Source organism: Monodon monoceros, unplaced genomic scaffold, assembly GCF_005190385.1.
Source record: "Monodon monoceros isolate NGI ecotype Baffin Bay Population unplaced genomic scaffold, NGI_Narwhal_1 Super_Scaffold_7, whole genome shotgun sequence".
In the NCBI taxonomy this organism is placed as follows: Eukaryota; Metazoa; Chordata; class Mammalia; order Artiodactyla; family Monodontidae; genus Monodon; species Monodon monoceros.
The window spans coordinates 11,069,514-11,090,208 of record NW_021703784.1 but is presented as its reverse complement, the minus strand read 5'-3'; the positions used below and the strand labels follow the sequence as shown (position 1 = coordinate 11,090,208).

General features: G+C 48.1%; 1 protein-coding gene across 2 annotated transcripts in view; it reads left to right on the top strand.

Annotated features, from left to right (window-relative positions):
- SORL1 (sortilin related receptor 1) overlaps positions 1–20,695 on the top strand; it is a 158,041-nt gene that overhangs the window by 92,301 nt on the left and 45,045 nt on the right. For both annotated transcript variants that reach the window (XM_029209073.1, XM_029209074.1), the window contains 7 exons: positions 265–356; positions 1,582–1,828; positions 3,041–3,179; positions 8,206–8,379; positions 9,785–9,898; positions 14,037–14,159; positions 16,439–16,558. In XM_029209073.1, coding sequence (XP_029064906.1) covers positions 265–356; positions 1,582–1,828; positions 3,041–3,179; positions 8,206–8,379; positions 9,785–9,898; positions 14,037–14,159; positions 16,439–16,558 — 1,009 coding nt within the window. The remainder of the gene's footprint in view (positions 1–264; positions 357–1,581; positions 1,829–3,040; positions 3,180–8,205; positions 8,380–9,784; positions 9,899–14,036; positions 14,160–16,438; positions 16,559–20,695) is intronic.

Genomic DNA, 20,695 nt, shown 5'->3' with positions numbered 1-20,695 from the left:
ACTTAACTTCGTGCAGGTCATCAAGCCCCCAGAACTGGGGGCATGGGTGGCGCTGGCTCCGCTGTCAGACTGTGTGAGAATTGTCACCTGAGCCAGAGGAAGGAAGAACTCATTCTGGCTGGAGGTCAGGGCAGGTTTCCAGATCAGTCTGTAGGGGAATCAGGCGGCCATAAAGGGACCCATCTGTAGGAGGGAGCCAAGTAGGAAACTTTGCAATGTTTAAGGAGCTCAGACCCATCTTGGCCTTTTCCCCTCCTTTGTCAGGTGGGGAATCCAGATGGCGACTTCCGACTCACGATTGTCAATTCCTCTGTGCTTGACCGGCCCAGGGCTCTGGTCCTCGTGCCCCAAGACGGGTAAGTGTGGTCCCAAAGGAAATCTGTGTGTGTCCAATGCTGCAACAGACAGATTCTCATGGAAAGGCAAACTGCTGGACAGAAACTTGTTTCTAATGATTGTGGTTGAAATAATCTATGACCTGCAAGTCTTGGAACCATGACTTAGTCATCCTGGGCAGCTAACTCCATCCCCTTTCCATTAGCAAGCATCAGAATCTCTGTAGACACCCAGATGTCTCACAGCTGTGGGGTGTTTCTCTAACAAAAGGTAGTATTAAAAGTCTCTCTGGACATAGTCAGGCCCACATAGTTGGATATTGTAAGGAGTCTTTATCTTGAGTTTAACGTGTGATACACACATTTAACCCCTTGCTTCTTTTCTCTGCCCCCCAGCTTGTGTTTTCTTACCAGCAATTTGTATGCACTTGGGAAATGCAGAGGTGCTTTTTATTAATTTATTATTAACTTAAGGAAACAGAGCTAAAAGGGAAATTCTGGATGAGGCTTTGTAGCATTTATGATTGAGAATTAGATCGATTTTTAAAAGAAAATTCTGAAAAGAAGATATGCATTTGATTAAAAATATTAAAAGAGTAGAAGTTTATGAAATGAAAAATATTTGTTTCCTCCATTCTCTTAACTCTTCACCCTCACATTTCCTAGGGGTAATCATTGTTAACAGTTTCTTGGTTAAGAGTTATCATTCAGAGTTTATTTTTACCCGTGTACACGTGTATGCCCTTTAAACACAGACACATAGACACACACACACACACGCGTATCAGAAAGGGTTATAGGATATTTACTATTCTTTATGTTTTAAACATATTTAATATGGTTTGAAGATTGTTTTATGTGAGCACATGTAGATCTTTAGACATCATAATATTCTTTTGTGTGTACATAATGTATCACTTTATAGATTAACATTTTTGTGTGTATACATGTATATACACCTAAATATATAGGTGTATCCACACCTATATATATTTTTTTGGCTAGTATGAACAATGCTGTGGTGAACATCTTTGTACATTGTCTTTGCATAACTTGATTATACCACAGATAAATTCCAATGAAAGAATTTGTGGGTCAAGTAATTAAGTGGCTTTACCTATTAGAATTAGAGATTATAATAACAGTGCTGAACTAACTGGCTGAATGCTTGTCTCTTCGGAGCAGTTTTTGAGCTCCCATTTCCCCAGTTCTGATGGGATGTGTGCTCTTCCCCGGTTTTGGCCAGGGTGATGTTCTGGACCGACTGGGGGGACCTGAGGCCTGGCATTTACCGGAGCAACATGGATGGTTCGGCTGCCTATCGTCTTGTGTCGGAGGACGTGAAGTGGCCCAATGGCATCACCGTGGACGAGCGGTGGATCTACTGGACGGATGCCTACCTGGACTGCATCGAGCGGATCACTTTCAGCGGCCAGCAGCGCTCCGTCATCCTGGACAACCTCCCACACCCCTACGCCATTGCTGTCTTTAAGGTGGGGCCTCACCTGTTCCAGCATTGGGCAACCTGTCAGTGTAGGTGAGGAGCAGACTGAGGTGTAGAGCCTGCTGTCTCTGGGTTTTTGCAGAGATGCTTATCTAACTTAGAAAATCAGCTCATTTCTGAATTGGAGGCAGTTTCTTTCTGCCCATAGGGAGGGATGCCAGACAGAGCTGCCAGGGATCCAGGATGCTCACTGTTCACCTTTCAAAAGTTTGAGGTTGCATCCCATGAAAGTTCCTGGCTTGCCTTTCAGTATCGGTAGCCTCATTTTGGCTCTGTGTCTTTTTTTTTTTTTTGTGATACGCGGGCCTCTCATTGTTGTGGCCTCTCCCGTTGTGGAGCACAGGCTCCGGACACGCAGGCTCAGCGGCCATGGCTCACGGGCCCAGCCGCTCCGCGGCATGTGGGATCTTCCCGGACAGGGGCACGAACCCGTGTCCCCTGCATCGGCAGGCGGACTCTCAACCACTGCGCCACCAGGGAAGCCCTCTGTGTCTTTTTTAAAAACTTTTTATTTTTTGGCTGCATTGGGTCTTCGTTGCTGCGCGCGGGCTTTCTCTAGTTGCAGTGAGCAGGGGCTACTCGTCATTGTGGTACGTGGGCTTCTCATTGCGGTGACTTCTCTTGTTGCGGAACATGGGCTGTAGGTGCGCGGGCTTCAGTAGTTGCAGCACGTGGGCTCGGTAGTTGCGGCGTGTGGGCTTAGTTGCTACACAGCATGTGGGATCTTCCTAGACCAGGGATCGAACCCGTGTCCCCTGCATTGGCAGGCAGATTCTTAACCACTGCGTCCCCAGGGAAGTCCCTGGCTCTGTGTCTTGGTCTCTTGTGAGGTTTGCTCTCTTCATTCCCTGATGTCTTGAGATGAGCCCTGTCCCACCTCTGCCTCCTGGGCGTGGCCTGTCACTTGTGCTTCGACTCTAGAACCCAAAATGGTTGTTCAGATTTTCTACGGAAGGGTTCAACTTGTGGTCAAACTTATCGGATGCTTATCGCATAGTTTCTTTGGGGTCGTTCCTTCAGTGTGGATAGTTGGTGAGGTTTGGATAAAATCACTGACTTGCATTTAAGTCAGATCTTGATCAGGCTAATCATTCAGCCAGTGAATGTTAGGTGTCCACTGCACGATGGAGCTCTTGGTCTGAATGAGGGTCCAGGAAAAAAGACAGAAGAGCTGACTGACTAACAGAGGTTTTCTTTTTAGAATGACATCTACTGGGACGACTGGTCACAGCTCAGCATATTCCGAGCTTCCAAATACAGCGGGTCTGAGATGGCGATTCTGGCGAACCGGCTCACGGGGCCCATGGACCTGAAGATTTTCTACCGGGGGAAAACAACCGGTAAGGCAGCATCTCCTCCTTAATCTCTGTCGAGTTGATCTCTTGAAAGGGGCTGGGTGTGGGCAGTCTCTGATCAAGCAGGATCTGGCAGCCTGTCATGACAACATGTGCATTATTTAATTTCTTCCTATGACATCTTAATTTCTTTTCTAATGATACACAAACAGCTGGAAGACAGCATGTTTTTGCCTGCCTGGAACGCTGGTGCTCGGTGGGTAAATTACACCCTCCTCCTGCCTTTGGCCCCTGACTGACGGGTGGTGTGGCTTCTGTTGCAGCTGGAGAGGCCCAGTGTGCACTTAATCCCCGCTTGGCACCCTGACAGGGAGTGATGCTGTGCTGGGTGCATAGCTTCCGACAGGAGTCCTGTCTTCTCTGGTTGCTCGGATGACCAGTTGCTCATTGAGCCCTACTTCCCTCGCAATGTGAGATCTAGTTATATGATGACTTAATTCGCTTGTCCCCACTGTGAAACTCTAAACCCCATGAAGAAGGAGATCCTGTCTTTGTTTTTGCTCAGTAATCTTACCAATGACCAGCACTCAGTAGCTGCTCAGTTCATACTTGTTGAAAGAAGAAGGGATGGGGGGTGGGGAGTGTTGCTGGTGGGTGTAGAGAACGGGTGTATGAAAGACTGTAGGCTGAGGCTTCAAGGACTTCTGCAAGGCTCTGCCTGGCTGGTCCTGGGGTCCGAGACTATTCAGTAGGATACCTTCTTCCTTACTGCACGGCCCTTGCCCCTTGTTTATCTCCCAACCATACTGTTGATTCTAGAGGAGGGGGATCTGGGTACTCCCCAGAAGAATAGTCCCTTTAAGAAGAGCCCTCTTTATCTCAGCAGGATTAAGTAGCATCCTGGGTCTGCTGACTCTCCTTTATTGACAGACTGCTAGGTTTCCTGTTCTGAACTAGAACGTTGATATTGTCTTGTGGTTTTTGGCTGGCCCTGTGCTAAGAGAAAATTGACAAGGGGAAATAATACGGTTACAGATATCATTGCTATCCTTTGGGGACTAATGAAGAGAGCATGAAAACACGCTTGGAAAACTGTAAAGTATCCTAGAAATGGAAGTCTGCATTATTGTTACGTCTTCACAGCTGACCCGTGAGGTGGGCAGGGCTGGTATTATGGTCCATGGTTTCTAGATTAGGGAACAAAATCTCAGATGTGAATTAGCTTTCCCAAAGACCCCTCCCTTGTTTAGGAGCTGGGCTTTTGTTCCAGTTCTGCCACAAGACGAAGAAGTCACATTCTTTCTTAGAGGAGGTGCCTGTTTTGAAATAGGGCAGAGAGACAAAAAACAAAAAAAGCACGCACACACACACACACACACACTCTCTCAAAGACAAAAAAAAGAAAAAGATTAAAAAAAAAAAAAAAAGAATGAAATAAGGAGAGAGAAAGGAATCATGCTTTCCAGCTCCAGGGGCTGAAATCTCAGGGCCTCTGACGGAGGACACCCAGCCCTACTGATCCGCCCCGCTGGCAAGCCGAGGGGATTCTCAGCATTTCTTCAAGTTACCTCCCCGTCCAGAAAAGCAGGTCTGCATTTTGACATGTGCTTGTCAGCATGTGTTGGCTGAGCACACAGCCTCAGCTCCTGCAACCCTGTGTTCCGATGGACCTGTAAACCCCGGTTCCCACCCCGAGTCTCGGCCGGTCACTTCATCCCAGCTGCCATGCGGTCACCACTGTGACCCCGGAGCTACTCTGGCTGGTTTAAAGGAAGGTGACTCTTTGAGACGTAAAGGGGGAATCATGGCCTCTCTCCTGCTTCCCGGGGACCTCCTGCCCGCAGACACAGGGCCAGTGAAGCCAGTTTGTCACGTCTCAGGCCGGTTTGGGTTACATCAAAGCATTTGCAGTGGCACCTGGCTGCCAGCACTGCTGGTGTGCAGTGGGTGCCTCTTGGCCTTGAACTTGTTTGCTCAATCCTGTCTGCTTTGTCAGACACTGAGAGTATTACAAGTTCATGATGGGTAGTGGCAATCCCTGGTGCCAGTCGAGCTTTATTAACTTTGTTGTCTGCTCCTAACACACACAGGACTTTGTACTAGCCATGTGTAAAGTGATAACGGCATTTACTCTAAGGGATTTTGCTGTGTCATAAGCACCACACTGACTTGCTCAGTGGGCTTGTATAACCTCAGTTAACCTTCCCCAAGTCCATGCGTATTATTATTCCCATTTTATAGATGAGAATGTGGAAGTCAGGTTCCGTACCTTTTCTCCATCACACATTTAGTAAGTGGTGAGAATTTGAACCGTGGCCTAGTTGACTTCAAGCTTGAACTTCAATAAAACCATCAGGCTCTGTTCCGTCTGTGATCTGTTGTTGGATTAGCAGTGCCGTGGGATACAACAGTGATCGAGAAGTACTAGATTTTGATCGATTGTTTTTTAGGATAAGCATTTTGTTCACTTGCAAAGTGTCTCTTTGGGATATTTGGTTATAAACAGATGCATTTTTTGGTCTTTATACCTGGCTGCTTTTTACACAGCGTTACTGGAATTAACTCTTCATGAAGAGTGTTTCTTCCTTAAAACAGCTTACTTTGCAAGGCTATTCATGTACGCAGTTGATGCTGTAATGGGTTAAAATATTTTGGAGTTCTCTGAATTCTCCGTCAGAGCCGGCAGTAAGCACATGCTTTTCAGTGTCTATAATGAAGGTAGATATTTATTGTGTGGGGTGGATTTGATAATTGTCAAGTATGTAGATCGTTAAGCGAGATAATAGCAATTTTGGCTCCTAAACTGGTTCTGGGGGAGTTTTCCAAAGAGGAAGTCTAACAATGTTCTGACTACGCCTAGTGAAGACACTGTGGGGCTAAGAGTTTGGTCTTCTAAAGGGACATCTTTGGAGATGAAGGCTGTCCACGCTTCACATTGCCCACCTTGCCCACAAAAGGCTGTGGCATCCTGGGTGAGGGGTCTCTAGCTGTGTTGTAGTGGAACTCTGCTGAATCCTCCTTCCGTGCTCTCCCGGGTTCTCTGTAACTAGCACTCCCATTTTCTGTACTGTGGCTTTGGACCTGCCCACACACTCCTGCCCTGCCTAACTCTTGGGGTCAGTGACTTGGCTGCGTAGGTTGGGGTTTGTCCCTGGCCCTGCCTCTCGGGCTGCAGATTCATTCAAGTCTGTTGAGACCAATCTCCTGAATTACCGCATCTCCCTTTGGGCACTGTACTTTCACCTCTTGCTTCTTTGGGTGGGAACATTTGCCCTGCACGGGAAAATGTCAGTTGTGTTATTTTACAGACACAACCCATGTGAAAATACTCCTGTCGTTGAGTATTTTTCAAATATTCTATTATTCAATTTCTTGTAACGTCAAACAGTACAGCATCCTTTGAATACAAAGAACATGTTCCAGAACCCCAGATGGGGTTGTTTTCGTTACTGGCAGCTCAACATTCCCTCCTGCAGCCCACGGCAGGTGTATTTGAGATAAAGGGACAGTGTCTGCCTGTGGAACAGATGAGCGGGAGCTGGTTTCTGGCATTTCTGCTCCAGTCAGCAGGTTATTCACTATGATAATCCAGCCTATAGGTTGATGGAGTCATTTGCAAACCCCTTTTGAATGTTTCATCATACAGGTCTCCCCCTGTGGATGTGTGTGTTTTATCTACTTGGTAATGCCTTGTGCTCTTGGATCCTTAGCATGAAAGCAATGCTGTTGCTGTACCATGGGGGTTTTTATTTTTATGTGTAATACCAGTTAAACACCGATGAGGTGCCAACACATCCAAGGCTTCTGAGTGTGTCATCACCCATCTGAGTACTGATTGTCGTTAATGAACCCTGTTTCCCAACCAGAGGCCAGCAGAGGCGTGGCATAGCTCAGATCTTGGCTGGCTGGAAACCGGTTACTTGGATTTCATTCTGGTGGGGTTCTCTGTCCACTTGATGGCACAGCTGAAGAATCTTTATCAGTTGAGTTTTATCCAAGCATTTATGTTTCTTTTTCCCAGTTTTGGTGATGAGTAGTCACAGGCAAAAGGAAAAAATACATTTCTTAATTTACATGGCTTTCACGTTGCTTTATAGTCGCATCATATTTTCAGTTGTTAGGAAATGGTTATGGGTCCTCCCTCTCCTTCCCAGAAAGACGTGGAGGGTAGAAAACACCTTTTCCATCACTGCCCATCCACAGAAGTCCTCCCTTGAGAGCACAGTGGAGGATTGTATGGACTCTAGCTGGCACTCTCTTTGGAAAGCTAAACCAGAGAAAGGATTGGAAATAGTGGGCTAGATCAACAGTGACTGGTCCTTATGTGGGTTCATTGCATGTGGATTTATTGCCTAATGGGTCTCTGGTTGGTTCCTCATTGAGCTCAGCAGCTGTGCCCTGGCACAAAGGAATTGAGAAGGGCAGGCCCAGATTTTTGTCCGGGCCCTGTCGTTTCTCAGCTGTATGTTCTAATTAAGGGCTTTTGGGTCACAAGGTATAGTAAACTCACTCAAGCTAACTCAAGTGAAAAATGCTGTGGAAAGAATGAAGGGGGGATAGGAAGGAACCCAATATAGGAGGTGCAGGTGCACCAATGGGGATTGGGGCTGGGCCTGGCAAAGCCGTCCTCCCTCCCCCTCCCTGTTCCCTCGTCCTGGTGTCATCCTTTCTTCTCTCCCTAAGTCGGCTTCATCCTCCTGACGCTGCAGACTGATCCTACCTGCACGGCTCTGATTTGTACAGGTTTTGGCTTGCCCTGCAGCACCTGTGATCCCCTGCATCACCTGTGACACCCATGGGGCATGACTCTCCTCCCGGATCCAGCTCCCCACCTACCCTGTGGTGTCTCAGCGTCCTGATTTCAGATTCCCAGGAGGACCGGTGGGTGCCTGGCTTGGTTCCGGGGCCATCTGATCCAGCCAGGGCCCGTCTCACACTCGCCACTTCTTTCTCTTCCTGAGCTTCGTGGTGCTGGGTCTGTAAAAGGAGGAAGTCGCCCTGGGTCTCAGGCCTGCGTTCGGTGCACCCTGGTGTTTACTAACCTGGCCACCACCATCTGTCTCCTTTCCAGGAAGCACCTCCTGTGCGTCCAGGCCGTGCAGCCTGCTGTGTCTGCCCAAGGCCAACAACACTAGAAGCTGCAGGTGTCCAGACGGTGTGTCCGGCAGCACCCTCCCGTCCGGCGACCTGATGTGTGAGTGTCCTCACGGCTATCAGCTGAAGAACAGCACGTGTGTCAAAGAAGGTGCGTCGCTTTCCTTTTCCCACCATCCCCCTTCCCTTCTGTCCCCGCTCCGGGTGTCCTCGATGCACTCATGTTTGGGGTTATTAAAAATGCCCAAGGTAGAAATTAAACCCCCCTAGATACAGACATCCTGGTTCAGGTTCCAAGGCCCTTGATCCCTCAGTCCTCATCCAGAACAGGCCCATGCTGTTCCTTTAAAAATAAGAGCTGCTTTTAGGATTCGTGTCAGGAGATGCAGGCTTTCCTCTGAGTGCCCCTTTCTTTTTTTCCCACCTCTTCCTCATCTCATCCACGCCCCACATCTATCTTCTCCAGTTCTCCTGCTTCCGTAAGTCGGACCACCCTGACTTGGGCAAGGGACTGGTCGGACTCCTTCAGGGTTCACCACGTGTCATCCAGCAGCTTCCCGCCCCCCTGCCCCCTGCCCCCTGCCAGCCTGGAAACGTCTGAACTTTCCAACCAGTATTGCAGAGGACTTCGAGCCTTTCCTCCCAAGCCCTGGCCAAGTGGCTGCAGCAGCCTCATTCCACTCCCCCTTTCAACACGGATTCTAACATTTTCCCCCTGAAAACCTGCTAAATCTTTCTTTCCTGTCTAGTTTTTCCATTTACCCAAAGTGGCCTTCTGGGCTCTCTTAAGAAATACAAACGGAAAGAAAATGAACCTTTTCTTCTAAGACACAGGAGACTCTCTTTCAGGCTCTCGACATCATCTTAAAGTTGTTTGGAAAGAAATGGAGTTAATACTGAATTCCAGCAGGAGAAGAGGGCCTTTCTGTATCCCTGTCAGAATGCCTTTGGTTACCCAAACAGGAGGCCAGTCATCACGTGTTCTCGACCCAGTCGACCAAACAGTGCCTTTTTTTCTGTGTGAGGAATTGTAACTGCTTGCTTTGAAGAAGTCATGGTTTGAAGAAGCAGAAAAAAAATCCTCAAGAATATGTAAAGCAAATCTCCATAACTCTCCTCGTTAATAAATGGAATATATGTGAATATATATGACCATAGTATGTATAAACTATATAGATACACTGAATATATGTTTGGATCTTGGTACACAGTCCCTTAAGGAGTTCCTTGTGAAATTAGTATTTTATAACATTGATACTAGACCCACTGTATCCACTAGACCCACCTGGCACCCTCACTCTCCTTTTTCATCATCGTAACCCCCTCTGACGCTCCTAGCTGCCTCTTCTCCAATTTTAATTAAAAGAGGAGAGAAGGGGGCCTCCTTGGACGCTTGCTTCCCGGCGGGCACGTGTGTGTGGCATCCCCCTTCCCCTTTGCCGTCTAAGGCCTGTTATTTGAGTAAGACAAATGGACACTCAAAAGAGAAAGCCTTGTGGTCCAGCAGGAAGAATGATATTGGTTTTGTTTCCTCCTCTGTCTCCCCCGATGGCCAGAGAACACCTGTCTCCGCAACCAGTATCGGTGCAGCAATGGGAACTGTATCAACAGCATCTGGTGGTGTGATTTTGACAACGACTGCGGGGACATGAGCGACGAGAGGAACTGCCGTGAGTCCCCGCTTGGCCGAGTTTTCGGGATGATAGGCATTTCCCATTACTCGGAAGGCTGGTCGGCGCCTCCTGGGTGGGGCCTGCAGTCTGGGGCCCCCATGATCAGTGATGCCCATTTAAGTGGCTGGAGAAAACACATTTCCATATTAGATATTTATTATTAATTAAAGCAAACCCACTTAAGTAAGCTAGTTACTCATTGCGAGAGATTTACAAATACGTCGCATGGTTGGAACTGAGCTGGTTTGGGAGTCAGGCAGTCTGGGCTCTGACTGTGGTTCTTCCACTGTGAATAGAGCTGGTGACCTGGGGCAGGTGACCAGGTGATAGTCCTTGATTTATAAATTTAATGTTTAGCCTTTTCGGAGATGGGAAACAGGCTTTTACCTTGTTACCCCCAATCAGTTGGTGCTGGCTACCTGCCAGGCTCAGGAGAGGTTGTTCTAATTGGTGATGTCAGCTTTGGCCTGGGTTGTGGGAACATTGGTAAGTGTGCCTGTAGATGTCATCTTTGGACTATGTAATTTCTAAGGTCCAACTACGAAAGTATGTGATTCTGTTTAGCAGGGTTTAAGGACAAACAAATAACTACTTATAATGGATAATCTATTTATCGCAAAGTTGGCCATCTTTCTTCAGTTAATTTTTAGTAGCTTCGACATCATCTCCTAAGGAGAGGTCAGTCAGTAATGTGTTCACCCGTTCAGTCAACACGTGTTTATTGAGGACCATGTGTTCCAGGCTCTGTGATAGGCCTGGGGATAAACTGGTGATCAAAGTGGACACAGAGTTTACAGTTTGAAGCGGGGTCAGAGAAGTAACCAGCCAGGTACATTCGAGCCATGCTGTGATGGGGCAGCGCCATGAGCTTCAGGAAGGGTGCCCCCATCAGACTTGGGGAGGTCCTTAGGAAGGGTGGGCAGAGGTGAACCAAGCAGAGGTAGAGGGAGGAAAGTTCCGGGCAAGGGAGCAGCATGGACGAAAGCCCTGAGGCCAGTGTGTGCTGCACGAGCAGGAAAGCAGTGTGGGTTATTGAGAACTTGAGTGGGAGCTGTGGGGTAAGGGGAGGGTGGCCTGGGGCCTGGGGCCCAGAGTAGCAAGGACTTTGGACTTTTATCAGAAGAACAGTTTGGAATGACATTGAAATGACAGGATAAGATTTTGCCTTTGGAAAGATGAAGGCATGGGCAGAATGAATGAGGTGGGAGAAAGGCCAGAGCAGGGAAGCCAGAGACCAGTCTGAAGGCTTCTCTTCCAAATATTTTGCCTTTGGAATTCCAGAAGCTCATTTCTCATTTTGTGCTATAAGGACAGATTAATGGGTGTGTCCCGTCTCTGTGTACCCACCTTGCCTCTGGCGAAGGTATTTTGCCAGCCATCTGTAGAGCACGTGCCTGTTCATATGCCCCTCCTCCCAGAAAGCAACTTCAGAAACAGTCAACTCGTTAACTCATCTGGGCCCTGCAATCCTATGTACTGCCTTTTCTGGCTCATAGGAGGTTATTACCAGACCTTAATCATTTTTCCTTGGTTTCGGTGGCTGCCTTTCACGCGGAGGGAGAGGAGCTTACCAACAGCAGATTTGGGAGAGCACCAGCCTCTCCGTGTGTTTTTCTTTCCTGCAAAAGGGACACTGATCAAACCTCCTGTACCTACCAGGGTCTCAGGAAGGTGCGATATTTGTGAGGGAATAGCCAACGCTCCTTACAGACATTAATTGATATTAACATCATTGGAGCAGATTCTGCAAAGGAGTTTGTTACGGAAGAGGGTGGGCAAGGAGACACTTCTTAGAATTAACACATTGTAAGAAAACTGCCCGGACGTAATGAGGCGTAGCTGAAGCAGAGAGCTGTAAACTAGATGACCTCGTGTTCCAGTAGCTCGGGATTCCTCCTGGGGTTCCTGGGCTTTGGTTTCTACTAGATGGATGAGCTGGGGTCTCATATTGGTTCAGTGTTCTGCGCGGAAGACCTCCCTCCATCTCCTTCCCCACAGCCCCTGAGCTGTGGCCTCACAGGTTTCCATGCAGAGTCTAAGCTTCTCCTCGGAGTGAAGTATGCAGCTGGCTCTGCGCTCCTTCTGGTTAGGTGCAAATGTCAGCCGGGATTTACCCTCCCGAGCCCCTGAGACTTGCTTTCTGCTCTGCTTTCTTGCAATTCCCCGCGGCTCGGGTCCTGGACTAGTCAGATGTGGCAGGGGTGAGGGGGTGAGGGTTGCAGGGTATAAAACGTGGAGCCTGGGAGCCAGGAGGGTGGTGCTTATCTGAGCCTTCCTGAGGGTCTCCCTTATCAAGGGGGGGGGGGCAGGCACCCTGTTCCTGGGCAGGGCTGCAGGAGGGGACAGGCCGTGGCTGGGCAATGCTGTCTGGAAGTTAAACGAGGCATCCCGTCAGCTGCCAGGGAAGAGGAGAGGCGTGGCAACAAAGGCAGACGTGGGAGGGATGCTGTCAGCAGATCCCCCTTCCTCTTCAGCAGGCTCCTGCCCTGGGTGGCTGTCAGCCGCTGGGGGTTTTGACGTGAATCCCCTGCGGTCTTGTCATTTCTGCATTCATCCCCTGCCTCCCACCATGAACTCAATTACGGAGAAGAAACGGAGCTGCAAATAAGAGTGGCCGGGCACGTCTGACTGCAGGGTTGCCACCCGCCTCTCACTTCCTGATACTCCCCACCCTCTTCCCAAGATTCTGTTCTATCACGTCATTCCTTGTGGATTGGCTGCTCTAGGAGCAGCCTTCTTTCCCAAAGCCTTTTCTGGAAGGTTCTAGGGCTTATGCTTAAACCCAGATAATTTCTGTTTAGAAGGGGGAGAAAAATCGAATTATGTTCACATTCTGAGGCAGAAGGGCGAGAGGAAGGATGGGAGGAGACGTGACATTTGTTTAGAGCCCATTATATTCACATCCTAAGGATGGGTGCTGGTCCCAAACTTGTTTTCTTATTGACCTTCATAATAATGCCAGGAGGGTAGGTATTATCTCCATTTTACAGTAGCGGGACCGGAAGCCCAGGGGGGTTGGGTGAAGTAAGTTGTGGCTGGTGGAATTAAGACCCCCATCAGGTCTTTGTGTCTGTCATCACAAACGCTTGCCCACGTTACCTTATCTTCCTTTTGCTGTGGAGAAAACTGAGGCTCAGGAAGGTTAAAATTAGTTGCTAGAGGAAGAGGCAGAGCCAGGATTTGAAACCCTGTCTCGCCTGACTGCGGGGCCTCTGTTCCTGCTGCAGAATTTTACCTCACCCTCCCTCTGTCCTCTGTACGGTGAGGAGCCAGCTTCGTGGTAAAATTGGGCCTCCTAATGGTAGTTTTCCAGATGAAGGTATTTCTGCCATTTATTTAGGAAGACACCGTCACTTCTGAGGGGATCTTAGGAGGTTATCTAGTGGAGCGGTCCCCAACCTTTTTGCACCAGGGACCGGTTTCGTGGAAGACAATTTTTCCATGGACGGGGGCGGGGGGCTGGTTTCGGGGTGATTCAAGCGCATTGATTGATTATGGTCTCTGTGCAGTCAAACCTCTCTGCTAATGATAATCTGTATTTGCAGCCGCTCCCCAGCGCTAGCATCACTGCCTCAGCTCCACCTCCGATCATCAGGCATTAGGTTCTCATAAGGAGCGAGCAGCCTAGATCCCTCTCATGCCTAGTTCACAGTAAGGTTCACACTCCTATGAGAATCTAATGCCACCGCTGATCTGACAGGAGGTGGAGCTCGGGCCATAATGCGAGCGACGGGGAGTGGCTGTAAATACAGATGAAGCTTCGCTCGCTCACCCACTGCTCACCTCCTGTTGTGTGGCCTGGTTCCTAACAGGCCACCGACCGGCACCAGGGACCCCTGATGTAACGCATCATGCTGTCTCCTAGCTCAGTGACGGTTTCTCACTCTTCCCAGCCCTGTTCGGGTCTGGAATCCGTCCATGGAAAGATAGGCCCTTATCTCCCTTGGTTGTAAATTTCAGGTTCTCACGCAGTTTATTTTTTCTGTAAGTCTAGGTTTCAATTCTGTTGTTGAAATTCATATTACAATTAAAATCTGCTTCCTCCTCTTTTTCAGTTGGCTTTCCAGTGGGATGTTTGTATCTGGGGGGAGTTGACCGGACCTAATGAGCATGTTGTCTCTCTTTCCCATCCTAGCTACTACCATCTGTGATCTGGACACCCAGTTCCGCTGCCAGGAGTCTGGGACCTGTATCCCACTCTCCTACAAATGTGACCTTGAGGATGACTGTGGCGACAATAGTGATGAAAGTCACTGTGGTAAGGGGACGTGATGTCCAGGAATACTCTTCCAGAGGGGGCGGCACCCTGGCTCATGGGACGGGTTGGAAATGGAGGATTTCTGAAAGCCATTGTGGGATTCATGACACCAGCTGCATGGCCGCCTCCATTCACATGGTAGGATTGATTCATTCATAAAGTGATGGACCCTGCTTCCTTACAGAGATGCTGTACGCGTGAGTGTGAGAATTAGGAAGATTTCTAAACGAATTCAGGCAGTTATTAACAGCTATACAGCCTTAGCCCACGCACGCCTCTGGCAGCTATGACGTTAGCCTCCTGGAGACTCAGAGCTATACCTTTGTGAACTGTTTTTTCGTTGTTTTTTTTTTTAACTGATCTAATTCAGTAAACCCTGTTAGAAGTCAGTGGATGGTACAAACGTTGTTTGAGCATCTGTTTTCTGAATGGACATTTTTATTTAGGAAAATAGTGTGTTGGAGTTGAAGGAGTGGTAGGAATTCTCTAGTTCAGTCCTTTTGATTTCCAGATGAAACACCTGAGGTCCATAGAGGTCAGGGGGCTTATTCAAGGTGACACAGTTAGTTTGTGTCAGAAAAGGGAACTGGGACTGTGTTTCCCACGCCCTTCTTCTTGCATAATCCTCCCCTGTCAGTTTCACGAGCCCTGTCTTAGTTGATGGGCTCTGGGTACCAAACCCGTAGCTGCTGACTGTCACGGGAGGGAACAGTACACAGAGTGCCCCAGCCTGGAGGGGAGTGCGTGTGGGGGCCGGATGCTGACCCCGCCGCTGCGAGGGTTCGGTGAGGCCCCGTGGGCTCCCTGCCTGTACACGGGGGCAGGTCCAGTCCAGCTGTGCGTGTGCTTCTGGACGGGGCCTGCATCATCACGAATGGGGGGTTTGACTCACTGGGACTGAAATAAGGAGAGTGGGGGAAATGATCCTAGCCTGGATCTCAGAGCACTTCTCTGGGGGAGAGTGGTTACATAATTTCCCTTCATCTTTGTAAAAATACGAAGTTCCAGGAAACAGTCCTTGGGGTTTGCACTGTTTTCCCATCATTCCTCCCACGTCCCCCTCTGCACTCAGAGGGTTAACATGTGCAGCCAGTTTTGCTCTCGTCGGGAGGAATCGCCACGTGGTTATCTGTTTCTAATGTGTCCTCTCACCCGCTCACTGGACACGCGTTGGACCGTTAAACGGTGTCTGTCCCTCAGATTCTCTGTTCATGGTCCATTCACGCTGGTGCACCTGAGTCCACCTCAAGGTCTCAGGTGGTCCCTACCTCAGATCCAGGTCCTCTTCGTGCGTCTCCAGACTGTTTCCTCATGAATATCTGCTCCCCAGTTCACCATCGACCTCTCTCACTGAGGCAGCCACCCCGGGCCCCCAGGCTTGGCTACTCCTGTTTTCCTAGAATCTTTACAATTCCATGTGAAAATTCTGTTTTGTTAGTATCCCCAGGGCCTACAAAAGATGCTGTCAGTGTAGTTGCCCCTCCTGTCCTGGTCAGACTGCCCTGGTTCGTTTGTCTCCGGCCCCCACCCTTCTTGAGACAGCCCCAGCGGCCAGCATCCCAGGAGCTCTGCCCACAGGAAGTCACCAGCTTTTCTGTTTGGGGAGCTCAGCACTGATCTCTCTTTTCCCTGAGCTAAGCATCTCACATTGATCAGCACACTCGGCGTTCTCATTACTCCTGTTCTGAAACCACAGGCTCTGTCTCTGGAAGTCTGTTTCTTGAAAATTTGGCTTTCTGGGCAGCCAGAGCATTGCTTCCCAACCTTCTTCCCGACGTAGGAGGCATAGAAAATGATATTTGTAAAGTGCACCAAGATAAATGGCCAAGGCCACTGTTGCCTAGAGGCAACTGGTGGCCAGAGTGTGAGGCGGCAGGATCTCAGCACACCTGTGCCCCATTTGCAGCGCACTGCAGTCATCCCTGGGTATCCACAGGGTATCAGTTCCAGGACCCACCGTGGGTTCCAGAATCCACAGATGCTCAAGTCCCATAGGCGGCCCTCCATATCCACGGATTCCGCATCCACGGATTCAACATAGTAAACATAGTACATATTGCACAGTTGGCTAAATCTGTGGATGCAAGACCTGAATATCTGGAGGGCCAGCTGTACTTGGGCACCATCCTCGAGGACTTTCCATCCCTGGTTAAAGTCTTCATGCGTGGATCATCAGCGATAATAGGGATATTGGGTGCATCTCTAACCCTTAGGAGCTTTGACCTCAGAGACAGAATTCTGGGCAAGCTTTTGTGCTCAATCTGTGGTCTCACCTGCAGAAATGCACCAGTGCCGGATTGACGAATACAGCTGCAGCTCTGGCATGTGCGTCCGCTCCTCCTGGGTGTGTGACGGGGACAACGACTGCAGGGACTGGTCTGACGAAGCCAACTGTACCGGTCAGTATTCCCTGGACTCCCTGAGAAGCACTTCCCTGCTCACGTGCTGGGTAGCATTGCAGCCCTACGTGATCGCAGAATCTAGGCTGTAAGAAATGGACCTTAGAAACCAGCGAGATCAGTGCTTCTCAAAGAGCTGGTCTTTGATAAGCTTGTGCCGAAAATTTAACCAACTCTCTGCTTCCTCCATTGAGAAGGTCTTGCCATGAAAAGTGTTCAACTGAACAGTCTCCTGAGTGATCGAGTTGATTTACATTTTGGCTCAAGCTCATTTCCTTAGGACCAGTAACAGAGTTTACAGACTGACCCTTGGTCTGGGGACCATACATTGAGTAACAGTGAACTAGCGCATGTTTTGGAATGCAGCATCAAGGGGTTCCCTAAACACTGAAAGCTTAAATTGTGCTTGCACCTGTGTTGGGTAAGATTTTATTGGAAGTAAATTTGGGAACAACATTAGAATATGAGAGGAAGGCTGGGTGGTGTAAGGTAGAAGTAATGTTGTAATTCTTCTGTTGGGTGTTAAGTTCACTCATGTTCACTCCACTGTTTTTTGTGAATGAATGAATGAACGAGGGCCGTATACATCATGGCGGACTCGGGGACAGCAAGGAGTTGGGGAAGTTGGAGGCAGGAAAACAAAGCCCACTTCTGATGAGTAAATTTTCTCTGCAACCTCCTCTAGAAATTGTCATTCCGTTCTACCCTAAATCCCTCCAGTGATGGAGGTAAAGATGTTTCCTTTAACCCTTTTGTGGCGAGGGGAGATCTGGTCATTCAGCCTTCATTTTGCCATCCACTGTGAATGGATCTTCAGTCTTGCGAATTAAATCCCTTAAGTCCCGTGTCTTAATCTCTCTTTCCCCCACGGTACCCCAGCAGTTCTTACACACCGCCCAGCATCCGGGAGCTCAAAGCATGCCTCCTAATTTGTAAAAGCAAATAAAAAGTAGATCTGTTATCATGTCCCACACTTAAGTATCAGTGTGTTATGCTTTGCTTTAGATTTGGTTTGTGAAGGGCAGAAATGATATTTTACTCCTTTATATTCTCCCAGTGCCCAGTTCAGAGAACCTCTGTTGATTGGGTAATTGTACACAACTGTGACTCTCCATTCATTTTACTTTAGAGGTGACCTTACGTGACTTTAAGGAGTAAACGGAGCTCCTCAAAGGCCAGGTACATCACACAGGCCGATCTGTGATGTTACCAGATTCCACCCCCTCGTAAACTCCCCCCCGCCCCCATATCTTTTCTGGCGCAGTCTCGGTGTCTGCGCCTCTGCTTCTGGAAGGACTGCAGGCAATTGCTTTTCTCCGTGTGCGAGCCTGGCCCGCAGAAGGAGGGATAACCAAGGTCCGCAAAGGAACTGCCATCAGCCCAGGAAGCATATGAGAGCTGTTCGGAAGCTTGGAGTCGGGCAGACAGTTGGTTAATAAATTAGAGGGGCGGGGCTTCCCTGGTGGCGCAGTGGTTGAGAGTCCGCCTGCCGATGCAGGGGATGTGGGTTCGTGCCCCGGTCCGGGAAGATCCCACATGCCGCGGAGCGGCTGGGCCCGTGAGCCATGGCCGCTGAGCCTGCGCGTCCGGAGCCTGTGCTCCGCAACGGGAGGGGCCCCAACGGTGAGAGGCCCGCGTACCGCAAATAAATAAATAAATAAATTAGAGGGGCGCACCTGGGCATTTCCGTTTGTAAATTGCGGTATTGAAGGAGACTGAACATCTTGTTAGCACAAGCACGTTAGTCAAACGTGTGTTTCAGGTGCATGTGTCGATCCTCCACAAAGAATGAACAACTTCGTTTCTGTGGGTGGGCTTGTCGCAGACTCCTCGTTTTATCTCTGGTTTTCTCTGGCAGGGCTACCTGGGGAAGTGTAGAGTGCTTGCACCACAACTGCAGCCTTGTTCCAGTGGCTGTGCTTCCAAACCTTTTAAAGATGATTCTCCTTGTCTGTCATCTCAGAATAGTCGGGGGTCAGGTGTGAGCTCATTTTGATGTGTGGCGGGTTACTTCATTTCCTGGCCTAGTAAATTAAGTCACCTGCAGAGCCAAAGAAAGTGGGTCGACTGACGTCCTGTGGGCCTCAGCTCTCATGCATGGTCTGTGCCGGGCATTTTCTTGGCTCTTCCCCTCCCCCTGTTTTGCTTTCTGTGGAATTGAGTTTCCTTTATCCCTCCCCCTCCATCCCCCTGCATTGACTTTGAACGTAAATGTTTCATTTCTGTTCTTTTAGCTGTTGCCCTAGACATCTTATGTGTATTCCTAATATCTTTCCCCTCCCCTCGACCTGCTTTGATTCCAGTCTCTGACCACAGTTTCAGTACTGACATACTTCATATATATTTAGTATTTTAAAACACTAAGTACTTCGTACTTTAGTTTTACGCTTTAAAAATCCTAAAATTAGCCATCATTATTATTTTTTAGTAACAAAACTTATTTATAGGTACCTACCTGTCTACCGCTTCTGCTTCTTGTACCTAATGCTTCCTTTCTGTGCACATCCTTCAGTGTTTCTTGTAGCAGGAGTCTGTGAGTAGTAAACTTCAAGTTTTTGTTTATAGAAACATGTCTTTATTTTGATCTCAAAACTGAATTCAGATGGATCTGGGTTTCTAGATTTGTAGTAATTTTCCCTAAGTATTTTGATGGAATTAGTCCCTTTCTTTCAGGCCTGTTTTGTATTGATTTAAATTCTCCTCTCAGATTATCTGTTGAAACAACAGTCTGACATTCTTTTCTCTCCAGTTGTCTCTAGATTTTTCGCATTTTGTTTGTTTGTTATTCAGTTTCACCTACCTAGGTGTGGGAGTATTTTTATTTATCCTATTTGTTTTCCTTCTAAAATCTGAGGATTTACATTTTTCATCAATTCTGGGAAATCACAGCCACTGTCTTTTCAGCTGTATCTGTTTGCTACTTTGTCTACTCTTGTCTTCAGCAGCAACTATCATCCATTTGCTGGACTGTCTCATTCTGGTGTTCATGCCTCTGGTTTTCATATTTGCTGTCTCCTTATGACTCTGTGCTAGACTCTGAGTTACTTCCTCAGATTTCTCTTCCAGTTCAACAATTCTCTTTTCAGCTGGATCTAATCTACTGTTTCACACACCCACTGAGCTATTTTTATTTCCATGGCTATGTTTTTTTATATCTAGAATTTCAATTTGGTTCTCTTTTATGTATATAATTTTTGGTGTACTATATGTGTGCTTTAAATTTATTTATTTATTTATGGCTGCATTGGGTCTTCTTTGCTGCGCCGGGCTTTCTCTAGTTGCGGCGAGTGGGGGCTACTCTGTTGTGGTGTGCGGGCTTCTCATAGCAGTGGCTTCTCTCTGTTGTGGAGCATGGGTTCTAGGCGTGTGGGCTTCAGTAGTTATGGCACACGGGCTCAGTAGTTGTGGCTTGTGGGTTCTAGAGCGCAGGCTCAGTAGTTGTGGCGCACGGGCTTAGTTGCTCCGCGGCATGTGGGATCTTCCCGGACCAGGGATCGAACCCACGTCCCCTGCATTGGCAGGTGGATTCTTAACCACTGAGCCGCCAGGGAAGTCCCTCTATTTGATTCTTTTTCAAATTCTGCCTTTTATTTTTCAGCGCGCTTTTCTTCATGCTTTATGTTATTTTTTTACATTATTAATCATTCAAGTTGTGTTGATGTTAGCATTTCTTTTTCCTCGTTCATTTCCTAATAGTCCAGTGCTTTATAATAAGGCAGTGCTTCTGTTGTCACAGTAATTAATTCATCTCTTCTGCCCCACTTTTATTTGGCTCATGCTTTTGATCAGGTGTCACAACGGGTCTTGCTGAGTCAGGAGAGATCTGCCCAAGTCAGAGAATAGGTAGGAGGATAATGGCCTCTATTAGAAACCCTGGTATTCTAATTTCAGGATCATTTGCCCCATTAGCCTTTCTGTTCTTAGAGTCACAATGAATTCTGCTATGCAAAGGATTCTTCATCTTCCCCAAATTCTTTAGTCTGTATTAAAGTCCATCTCTTTCATCCTTGTAATTAAAAAATATTATCGATTGAGCATGTATCATTCATCAGACACTTAATGACAGAGAGCTAGTAAGTTACTCAGAAGACAGAAAAATTCAGAAAAAGAGAGTATGTTAAGCATTGCAGCCCTACC